Source organism: Geospiza fortis, unplaced genomic scaffold (genome assembly GCF_000277835.1).
Source record: "Geospiza fortis unplaced genomic scaffold, GeoFor_1.0 scaffold16, whole genome shotgun sequence".
Lineage (NCBI taxonomy): Eukaryota > Metazoa > Chordata > Aves > Passeriformes > Thraupidae > Geospiza > Geospiza fortis.
Window position 1 is genome coordinate 5,091,354 of NW_005054302.1, and position 12,180 is coordinate 5,103,533.

The 12,180-nt window shown below is 39.6% G+C and overlaps 1 protein-coding gene across 1 annotated transcript in view; it reads right to left on the minus strand.

The window, feature by feature from the left end:
• Positions 1 to 5,591: 5,591 nt before the first annotated feature.
• The window catches only part of RAB39A (RAB39A, member RAS oncogene family), a 6,928-nt gene continuing 339 nt past the window's right edge, over positions 5,592 to 12,180 (minus strand). Inside the window, exon 2 of the mRNA XM_005417705.2 lies at positions 5,592 to 6,048. Coding sequence (XP_005417762.2) covers positions 5,616 to 6,048 — 433 coding nt within the window. The 3' untranslated portion in view covers positions 5,592 to 5,615. The remainder of the gene's footprint in view (positions 6,049 to 12,180) is intronic.

The window sequence follows — 12,180 nt, forward strand, 5'->3', positions numbered from 1 at the left end:
GCCCGGAGAAAGAGACCAGCTCAGCACAGCCACCCTTCAGGAAGTTGAAGAGAGTGATAAGGTCACCTCTGAGTCTCCTTTTCTCCAGGCTGAACAGCCCCAGCTCCCTCAGTCGTTCTTCATACGGCTTGTGTTCCAAGCCCCTCACCAGCCTCGTTGCTCTTCTTTGGACACGCTCAAGCATCTCAACATCCTTCCTAAACTGAGGGGCCCAGAATTGGACGCAATACTCAATGTGTGGCCTCACCAGTGCCGAGTACAGGGGAAGAATGACCTCCCTGCTCCTGCTGGCCACACCATTCCTGATACTGGCCAGGATGCCATTGGCCACTCGGCACTTGGACTTATTGAACTTCATCCCATTAGATTCTGCCCATCCATCCAACCGTTCCAAGTCCCTCTGCAAAGCCTTCTGTCCCCCTAATAGATCGACACATGCTCCCAGCTTAGTGTCATCTGCAAATTTGCTAATGAAAGACTCTAAACCCTCATCCATGTAATTGATAAAAATATTAAACAGAACTGGCCCCAGCACAGAACCCTGAGGGACACTGGTGACTGGCCCCAGCTGGATGCAGCACCATTCACCACCACTCTCTGGGCCCGGCCATGCAGCCAGTTCCTAATCCAGCAAAGAGTGCTCCTCTCCAAGCCACGGGCGGCCAGCTGGTCTAGGAGTATGCTGTGGGAGACAGTGTCAAAGGCCTTGCTGAAATCCAAATAAACAACATCTACAGCCTTTCCTGCATCCACTAGGCGGGTTACCTGGTCATAAAAGGTGACCAGGTTGGTTAAACATGACCTACCCCTCCTAAATCCATGCTGACTGGGTCTGATACCCTGGCCATCCTGTAAATTCTGTGTGATGGCACTTAATATAAACTGTTCCATTATTTTGCCAGGTACTGAGGTCAGGCTGACTGGTCTATAATTACCAGGATCTTCCTTTGCACCCTTTTGGTGAATGGGTATCACATTGGCCAGTTTCTCGCTACAGTGATGGATATTTCTGCAGGGTCTTAAGGGCTCTGGCAGTGGATAGTCTCACTTCTCCCTCCTGTGTGCAGGAATGGAAGAAATTACCTATGTCCTCTTTCCACCCTTATCTTGTGCAGCCCTCTCCCTGGTGACTGACTTTATTGCTACAGGAGGTTCAGTTTGTCGTTCCACAATTTTCATGGAGCAGGAAAGCTCAGTTTACATAGATTGCACAGATTTGAAGCCACAGCAATAAGGAATGGCAATAATTGAACTATGGCTGAAATGACAGCTTCTTTACCTAGACATTGCTTTTATTTACAGCTTTTGCTTTAATGCACAGCTTTTGGGTTTGCTACTTCTACTGTTAGCTTTCTGTAGAAACTCTTCAGCTGCAAGGTGAGCCTTTGGCAGTGTGTGATCAGTTAATCTCAGTTAGAGCTGCCCTTGTAGCCTGTGAGGCTGCTGGGGGCTGCTGTCAGCTGGCTCCCAGGGAGCAGTCATCTCTCTGGTTACACACTGAGCATCCATCCCTGCATAACTCAGGCCTAGCCTAAAACATTACTTTCTCTGAGAAGTAAATGAATTAAATACTTGCAAAGACAGTGATCCACTCTAGCAGCTCGGGAATGGGATTTTCAATTCCTCAGTTTGAGTTTAAATGAAGATTTACCTACCCTTCATAAAGAGCCCTCTACTCCCAATAGCCTCTGTGGGTGATGGGCGATTCCTCTTTTAGAATTTAATTTCATTCACTTACTTGAAAGATAGTCTCTAGACTCTGAGAAATGAGCAATGCAATTTTTTGCAATTGACAATTGGTTTTTGATATTTAATGATTTCTTAAACAGTCCACCATGTTTGTGGTAAGGTTGCATGCCCATGCAGAGGATAAACCATAGGCCTTCCTTCTTTTTCTTCAGGACTGAATAAAGGCTGCTGAAATTGCTGTGCCAGCTCTGTGTAAAAGCAAAGGTGGAGACTTGGAGCAGCTCCCATTGTGCTGGCATCTTCAGTGAGGGAAAAAGCACTCTTCCTGGATGTTAATTATGTAAAAAGAGGGCAATGAAGCATGTGCTCCCTCAGGGAGCTGAAATGCTGAGACTGAAATATCTGTGATCATGGTGCATCCCCCCCCTCGCTTTCAGACAGGCGTCATGGGTACCAGCAGCCGTTCGTGTGGGGCAGAAGGGATCTCAGCCCAGGGCAGCACAGAGTGCCTGGGGGCTCAGTCAGGCGTGCATCATTTTCTCTGAGCACAGGACAGTTGCCAGTTTGAAGGTAGATCGTTGAGTCTATTCCATACTGAAGGCATAAATGAACAAAATTAAATCTAAGTCTTTTCCTTGGTTGATTCCTAAGGTATGAGGCTTGTTTCTGCTTCTTACATGGGACAGATACAATTATGAGCAAGCCAAAATATCTTAAGAATTCATGTGTAAAATATTTTAATGAGTAGAGGAAGATATTTACTCTTCTTTATCAAACTTAAAATAAAAGCAATGGATGTTTAAACATTTTAGGAGTCCAAAACAATACTTTTTATCTGTTCATTTGCCAGGCCTATGAATCCAAATAAAACCTTTGTCAAGGTTTTTCAACATTTTTCATTTCCTAACTGGGATTGACCAAATCTTAATTCGCAAAGTTTGTGTTTTCTTATTAAATATTTTCTGTTTTTTAAATCTGGCTATCATGTAAGATTTATCTAATTTCTGTAATTTCTGGGAATTTAATTCTGTTGTCAATATTCACGCTTCCTTGGGGGGAAAAAGAATATACATGCACTGAACTATCACCCATTCTACAGCTTATTCAAGCTGTGACTTACACATCATCTTGCAAAGCATGTGAAAAGAAAATAACGCATTTTGACAAATTATCTGTTTATCAGACATTTCTATCAACTGCAAGTGTGTAGTGAGAAGATACAGCAGCAGTTTAATATATCATAAAGACAGACAGTGTTTGAAAGTACATGTTAATCTACATTTTTAGGAATTACAAATAAGACAACTATGTGTACAGTACTTTAAAATGTAGTGAACGTCTCTTCTAGTTGCATGGCCAATACCAAATTCCTTACACAGTTGAATGTGGTTAAAAGCTCTATTCCCAGTGTAATAAACATGACACCACAGGTACAACATTGACAACAGAGATTAAGGCTCTGTTCTGATGATTGTTTCTTGTGCATACCTCCCCTCCACTCCCCTCTTCTCCCAGTCCTTTTACCCCCAGTACAACCCATTTTTTTCATACAGAATGAAAAGCTCATTGGCTCCAGAGTATTCAGGAAGAAAAATTAAAGATACAAGACTTTAATCTAAAAATAGTGAAATATACAATGACATGTAGATTCACAGCAATACCTGGCACTTATAAGGCTGTTTTAATTTGATTTTTTTGTTATTATTATTTGGGTATGTCAGAAGAAACCAGTATCCACATCCCGTGATGTTAAACACTCAAAACCAGGTAGCACACAGAGGATAGAGTCCAGGACTGAAGATCATATAGACTGATTTGGTCTCAGCAGTTTTTGTGAATTTAAGGAAGAACAATGATCTCTATATTTGAGATACAGAAGGTGAGGCACAAAAACCACAAATGCCTTGCTCAGAGAAACACAGTGAACCAGTGAGGGACTTTGGATCTGTTGACTCCCTAGTCACTGATTTATTTAATTAAATAAATAAATAAGCAAAGATCTCTTCTGAGATGCACAACATAAGCCTCATATCATAAAGAAATCAGTATCAAATGCTCGCAGCCTAACTCTGCACTACTTTTGGCATCTGTAGCCATGTTTACTTTGTAAAGAGGGCTTAAAATACCCTACAAAGTTGATTTGGTGTCAATACATGTAGTTTAACAGAGAATCAGGTTCACAGCAATTACTCTCTGGCATGCTGAGATTAGAATTATCTGTCCTATTTGTTAATGAATTAAGGCTGATTCCTGTTTATATTAAGGCCTCTGTATCCTTCCATGATAGTGTAACTGTGCCTCAGTGCAAGTAAGACTCAGGCTTTAGAAAAACTTAAACTTCTAGTTGCCTTTGAAGTCAATGATTTTAGTTGCCCTAAATGTATAAAGTAACTGGAACCAAACAACCTGTCTCCATACTACAAAATAATTGAAAAAGGATTGTAAAAGAATGTAAAAGTAACCTGAGAGAAAACCAATCATATGCTTGTTGAAGAAGAAAATTAGATTAGATAGACTTGCGGCCTGATCTTGAAAAAGGAGAATTGTACATGATAACACACTTTTATATGAAGATAACTGGCTTGATGTTTGGTGGCTATGATTATGCCAAATAAATTGTAGATCCTTATTAACTCTGGAGATCAAGTCATCTTTCATACTACTACAATACAATAGAAATAGATTTATTTGGTATTTACGTGCTAGACTTAGTTTGCATAAAGCTAGTGTGTGTTATATTCAGAGGAGTAGAAAGATGACTCCAAGCTCAGTAAAATGCTACATGATCACAGATTTCTCCTACTGTTGTTATTAAAAGCTATTATGTGTTTCTTTCTTAGAAGCTCTCTTACTTTGCTCTCTGTAGACGAGCATTATTTTAGAAATTCTTTCCTCTCCAAATGCTCTGTTTGTAACAGTTTTAGTTTAAAACCTTCCATTTTTAAACAACAGTTTAACATTTGCTGGCTAAGAATAAAACTGTCCTTGCTCCATTCAAATTTAAGGCCTGGGTTCCCATGGGTTGCAGCACTTTTTAATTTTTTTTACTTCTAGTTAGAAGTGGGTTTATTTTTTAAAGCTAATATGGAATTTGTTTGTGTAAATTAACATGATTCTGTAGGCATCAATGTGACGATGATAATTACCCAGCTGAGGATCTGGCCACTGAAATGTAACTCCAGTGGTTGGGAAAGCTGTTTTGTACACAACTCAAATAACAGCTGGATCATATGTCATGTTATGTTTAGTTTCATTGGCAATTCAGAAAATATTTAATAATAAATTCCATTGTTTCTATTCCCCATTTTCGTATACAAATAAATCATCTGTTCTAAAACATTCTTTTTCTTTAGTAAGGCTTGTACTCATTGTCATATCAAAAGTGTTTGCTATTTGAGCAATCTTTCAGTCTGCTTTCCTTAGAGTTATCTTTACTATCAAATTCTACAGCATTCTAACATTAATGGTCATTAGCAACCCTGCCCTTGAGTAAAGAATCACATTAAAAAGTATAAGGTATAACATTTTCTTGTCCAAAGCTAAGGCAGGATGAACAAAAGTAATGAACTCATCTGATCCTCATCTAACAAGACTTGATTTTAAACAGTATTCAGAAAACAAAGCCAAAGTGAAGATGTTGTCATGATGGTTACTGCACTTTCTCAGTGTCTTGCTATAGAATTAGGTTTCCCTTTAGCAATATATAATTTATTTTCCTGAAGACCACACAAAATTATTGTACGCTGTAAAGAAAAAAAGCACTTAAAGTGTTATGGATTATAACCCTGACAGAAGGATACAAAACCAAATTACCATCCTATGATTCAGCTATGCCATGATCTAATATTGTTTCAAAATTATTTTTCTGTCATTTAGATTGGCATCATCTTCTAAACACCCCATGGGCTCTTTGGCATGCTACAAATTCAGCAGATGCACTGTCTCCTGGGCTTTACAGCTTCTTCTGATGAATGTACAACATTTGGAACAAAGCCGCTCTTGACACCTTCCCATCCATCTTGTATTGAGATTTCTCCATTTTTTACAAGTTCATAGATATCTCGTGTAAGAATTGTAAAGGACTCTTCAACGTTTGTGGCATCTTTTGCTGAAGTTTCTATATATTTCATACCACAGTCAGATGACAGTTTTTCAGCTTCTTCTCTCGTAACCTCGCGCTGTGACACTAAGTCACATTTGTGTCCTACTAACAGGAACACAATCTGAAAGGGCTGCACGTGCATTTTTGCTTCTTCCAGCCAGTCCTTCACATGCTCAAAAGATCGTCGATTTGTGATGTCAAATACTAGTAGGCCACCCACAGAATTGCGATAATAAGAGCGTGTTATTGATCTGTGAAGGGGAAAAAAAAGAAAAAGGAAAATTAAAATGCATTTTCATTTTATTCATAAAGCAATTTGTTTTCCATATGGCAGTGTGTTTTTATCTTTTATAAGTTTTATTAAATAACTTTCCTTTTTTAAAGCTGATTGAAATTTATTAATTTAATTTACTAGACTACTGTTTTATTTCCTACATTCAAAATTCACTTTCTAAACATTCCAGAACCCAACATCCCTAGGGCAAATATTGAATGCTTAATTATTCTGTAAAGTGGTCTTTATTAGGAAACTGTGGGACACATTCACAGAAGCAAAGATATACACTTTTGGTGTAAAGTCTGAGTCCTTCAGCTTCATATAAACATGCACTTCACTTTGTTCTAAACAATTATTTCAGACTGAAATATGCACACATATGTCAAGAAACCTGGAGACCAAACTTGCCAATATTCAAGCATATCCTTTTGCATTCCCTGCAGAAACATTCTTTAAAAGAATGTTTATATAGCTAATCATAGCTCTGTGCGTGCAGAAGTCAACAGATAGCAGGCAGAGAAAGGAAACTCCCTGAACAAAACTGTCCAAAAGTTTTGAGTGAGCTGGGCAAACACAAACTAATTACAGGCAAGGGACACATCTACCTCCAGCATCTCTCTCACAGAGAGGTTCAAAAGCTCTTTATATTTTATAAATTTGCAATTTTTTGGCATGAGCGTTGGCAAGAGTTATTTTTACTTTTGGGCCCTCTAAGCTCCAGAACATTCACTGGAAGGAATTTTGGAAATAGGAAACTCTTCTTCTGGTTGAAAAAAAATTTAATGTGCTCTAGAATAAGGAAAAAAGTTAGAACGTAGAGAGAGTAAAAGACACAAGAATGAAACAATTATTTTCGGTCTCTAATCATGAGCAAGTAGGAGAGAATGGAGAAGGTGAGAAGAGACATTTTAAAGGAAGTGACAGCCTACCAAGGAATGTACACAAGCACTTGTTGCTGGCATAAATACATATCTAGTGTATACTTAAGTATTCTCCAAATGAAATACGAAGCACAATCTCTAAACAGTCATTTGAAATTATAACCTAAGCTAAGAATTAATTCCATTTTATCTCATGATTATGAAGAGGATGCTGACGCCAAAAACTCAAAACTTTAGGAAGAAGGATGAACTGTACACAATAGCACAACTTTTCATAACAGTAGCTCCCTCCAATTCTCAGTTCATCACATTTCATAGAGTCTTTGATGACAATTTGAACACAGAGGCATGATTAGCAGCAATAGTCCTATTACAGATAGGTAAGTGCATAGATAAAAAGACTTAGATTTCTTGGCATATCCAAATTAATTTAGCCACAGCAAACAGCATATGAAATGGTTTTATTTAGATAAGAAGGAGGGGCTGTTTCTCCTAATGCTTAGAAAGATCTTTTCTACATTCCCAGCAATAGAGTCTATGCAGTATCTCTCTGAATGTGACGACAACAGGATCTTAACCTCAGATTAATTCACAAGGCCTGGATATAAAAAATGGCACACTGTTTCACAAAATTGTTTAAGAACATAAGTGAGGGCTGTCACATTTTGTGAAGTATTAAATACAGGTACCATAAAGATCTGTTTCTGGTTTTCCTAACCATTTTTTTTTCCTTTAGAGTGTCTGCAAACACAAATGAAGGCAGAAAAATAATTCAAGTAGTTCTAGTAAGAGCAAATGTGGATGACAAAAATGGGATTTGATATGGAGAGGTAAAAGCTAATACAACATACTTTCATTAAAAAAAAAAAAACAAAATAAAAAACCCAAACAACCCTGCCCCCACCCCAAACCTTGAAAACAAAGAAATGCATTAGCCAGGAAAGAAAGTAGGTTAGTATTGAAAATGCAATGCATCACTTGCCAAGTATTTCTATATAAAAAGTTGTTGTATCATTTATCTATAAACTGGAGTACTGAAACACAGCCCTCTGTGTGTTTTTGGATGCTTATACACAGCAGTCATTGCCCTCATCTCTTGCAAGCCCCTTCTGCAGAGATGTGCTAATTTACAGTAGCTGATGATCTAAGCCATTAGATTGAATTATGTGTATGTATTGCTTTTAATGGAGATGACTAAAAAGTATCCTGTAACTTTGTGCTGTACATCACAAAAGGTGGTTGAATATATTGGAGAGATAGCAGTCATTTTTTCTGTACTTCTGGTATGTATAATTTGAAACTACTTTTCTCATTACCAAAAAAAAGATTCATATAACTGAGAAGCTTTAGAAAACAGCAACTCAAGAAAAAAAGCAATACTAAGTTTTTAAAGAAACATCGATACACACAATGTCATGTTATGTTCTTTTCTAAAATCTGAGAAACGGATCATAGAACCACAGAATCTTTTAGGCTGGGAAAAATCTTTAAGATCATTGACTCTGATTGTTAATTCAGCACTGCACAGTCCAGCACTCTGCCACTTCCTTGAGCTGACACACCTATACATATTTAAATAATTCCAGGGACAGTGATGCCACCAGTTCCCCACACAACCTGTCCCAGTGCTTTTACACTTCATGAGCCAGCAGTGCCCTGGCAGCCAGGAGAGCCAACCCTGTCCTGGGGGCATCAGGCACAGCATGGCCAGCTGGGCAAGGGAGGGGATTGTCCTGCTCTGCTCTGCTCTGGGGTGGCCTCACCTCCAGTGCTGGGGGCAGTTCTGGGTGCCACCACATAAAAAAGACATGAAACTATGGGAGAGGGTCCAAAGGAGGGCAACAAGGATGGAGAAAGGCTTTTAGGGGTAACCATATGAGGAGTGGCTGAGGTCACTGGATGTGTTCAGCTTGGAGGAGACTGAGAGGAGATGTCATTTCAGTCTGCAGCTTCCTTGTGAGGGGAAGAGGAGGGGCAGGCACTGATCTCTTCTCTGTGGTGACCAGTGACAGACCGAGGGAATGGCCTGAAGCTGTGTTAGGGGAGGTTTAGGTTGGATGTCAGGAAAAGATTCTTCACTCAGAGGGTGGTTGGGCACTGGAACAGGCTCCCCAGGGCGTGGTCCAGCACCAGCCTGGCAGAGTTCAAGAAGCACTAGGACTATGTTCTCTGGCACATGGTGTGATTCTTGGGGTCATCCTGTGCAGGGTCAGGAGTTGGACTTTGATGGTCCTTTTGGGTCTCTTCCAACTCAGGGTATTCCATGGTTCTATGATTCTTTGTATAATCACATCAGACTATGGCTTTAGGGAGGCTTTAAGTCAGTATTTCTTTTTCATTATGATCTTACTGATCTTTACCAGATGAACCAAACTTTCACTAAAAGCTTTATCTAATTTTGAAGAGTTATTTTTATACTATGACTAAAGACTACATTGTAATGTAATAATTTTGAAAATATATATTGCTTACTGAAAAAGAATAGGATAGTGTTTTATTTTCAAGATGTACTAGAAACAGAATGTGTCTAATAGCCCGGTCTACTAAAAAGTGGGTTAATGGAAGCATCCCCACAATATTTTGCCCCTACTGAAATGAACTCTCAGTCTTAGCACCACGAGCATTTTATGGCATTGGAGGTTTCATGATTTAAATATATTATTTGATTTAAATATGGGAAAATTATACAAACAAACAAAAACCATGGCAAAGTAGATGATGTAAAACACAAACAAAATAGCAGATTGCTCTAAATTACTGATCTGAAGATAGGAAGAAACTGAGGATGTGCCCTTCATTTACGTTAATCCGCATTACAGAACTGAGTCTATACTAAGCAAGTCTGTAGGTTCTTTTTCTAGTAAGATGTTAAAAGTGTTACTGACTATGTTTTTATTGTCCATGTGGCACCTCAGACAATGGGAGATTATGCTTAATGATGCCTGATTGATGTCAAAATAAATATATTCAACAGCTGCTATTTCAGGGCATGTTAAAGATGATTTCTAAGTCAATGTATGAAATACAGTTCAAATAAGGAATCATCAGTGAGCTAGAGACATGTAAGAATTTTTCCCAAATAACTCCTCCAAGGAAGTACATGACATCTTTCAAGAGAATGTGATGGCAGGTGAGTCACATCTTCCTTTTTCCCTGGGGGTGTCCCTAATGCCTGGGACCAAAAGAAGGGGGTTATTATACAGCCAGTAGTTTTCCCTGTGGAGAGAACTCCCCAAGGAGCTTTAAAGACAGGTTTTACCTCCTCTAAAATCCCAATGCAACTGAGCCAGAGCAGAACTGGAAATCAGAACTGCAAACTGCTTGGTGTTCCCCAGTATAACTTCTTGGAGTAATTAACTCCTCCCTAAGATCATCTTCGCTTGTGATCTGTAATGTTCTCCATTAGCAGAACAGAATGCAACATTGTAACCTGTGGTGTAAGGTAGTCAAATATTTACAATTTATTTGACTAAATGTAAAACAGACTGTACAATAAACACTATTACATTTAGTACACCAACTGACAAGAAACTGTCAGTTTCTTAGCAGAAAAACAAATGCAAATATTTAAAACTACTTTCTTCGGGTTGTATCTTCTGAGTATTAGAAAAAACACAAGAGGTAAATTAGCAGAAAAACAAATGCAAATATTTAAAATTACTTTCTTCAGGTTGTATCTTCTGAGTATTAGAAAAAACACAGAGGTAAATTTAGGAGCAGCTGACTGCATGACTCATCAGTGTATATTCCCTGAGCATTCCAGGGTTAAAGGATTGCCATCATTTGATTTTAAATGTATGCAAGATTCTGTGTATTTGCATTTCTTTAAGTCGAATGTCTTGTCATTGGCCATCCTGGTTATTTGTCAGCAAATTCAATTATTTACAAGTATTCTACATTCTGTCTGGAATGCATAGAGGGTGAAAAATGCCAAGAGCTTTCCATTAACACTGTTCATTTCTTTGCTAACCCTTCAGAAACCTACCTGCAAAAATACATCTGAAGTTGTGACTCATGCAAGCCCAGGAAAGTTGTTTGTTATTTCACTCTAATGGTTATTAAAAAGAAAAAAAAGTTGTTGTCCCCCAGTAAAACAGGGCAATCCCACCTCTTCAGCTGGGTGTGGGCATCAGCACAACTGTTGCAAGAGAAGACAGGGAGTTCAGAGGAATTGATTCTGGCCAGTGAAGGGGCCCAGTTTAATCCTCCTGCTAATGTTCCAGTAAAAACAGGTGTGTGGTCAGGTACATGGAGATGGGCTATACATTTGCCCATGCCATGAATTCATATCTATTGAACTCCAAGTCCAAACCAAAATCCGTGCACAACTTGCCTGAAGCGGCAAGCACTACAGATACAACAGAGACACAAGAGTGAGTGACAGTATCAACTTGCAAACTGGGAAACGACTGAGACTTTTCTGGGGGAGGAAAAGAGGGTAGTTTTGCTACTGTTTGTAACAGAGGGGAGACAGTATTTAATACTCTGTGCAGCATTTGAGCTAGTTTAACTACATTATAAATAGTAGCAGTATTAGTGAAGACTTCTAGCAACAATCAGTGCACAGCAGGTGCACAAGGCAGACAAAACACTGAAACAAGGGACTGTAGCTGGCTGCCCAGTGGCTTCCACACTGCACTGGTGCAGACAGTGTTGCTGTGCTGGAAGGCAGAAGAGCTGGGAGGTGGCCTGGTCTCCAGATTGCATGGGAGAGTTAATGGCAGAGCAAAATACTGCAGGAGAGGATGAGTTCAGAGGTGATGACAAAGTAAGAAATGCAGAGTTAGGCAGAGGCCTCTTGCAGGAACAAAAGAAAAAAATGTGGAGGAAGGATTGCTATGTTAGGTCCAGGACTTCAGGGGAAAGATGAGGAAGGAAAGAAAAAACAGGACAAGGCCACTTGTTACCCTACAGTGACAGCTGGAAGGAGAAGGGTTCCCAGCTGTTCCTAGTGTGTCTGAAGGGAAAGGGTGGGGAAGGAAACTCCTGGGAAGGAACTTGAGGACATTGGGGCAAGAAGGACGGTGGGCCACAGTGCTAGGACCACTGGCAGGCAATGAGGTGGAGGACTGTTTGGGGCACAACAACTAAATGGGCGCAGGGAAATTTTGCTAAGGGGCAAGGCAAAGTCCTTAGGGCCGACGATGCGTCGGATGAGGAGGGTACAGCGCCGGGAGGGCAGCAGGGTGTGCCCGGAGGCCGGCAGATTTGGGGAAAGGGCAGGAGGGGGT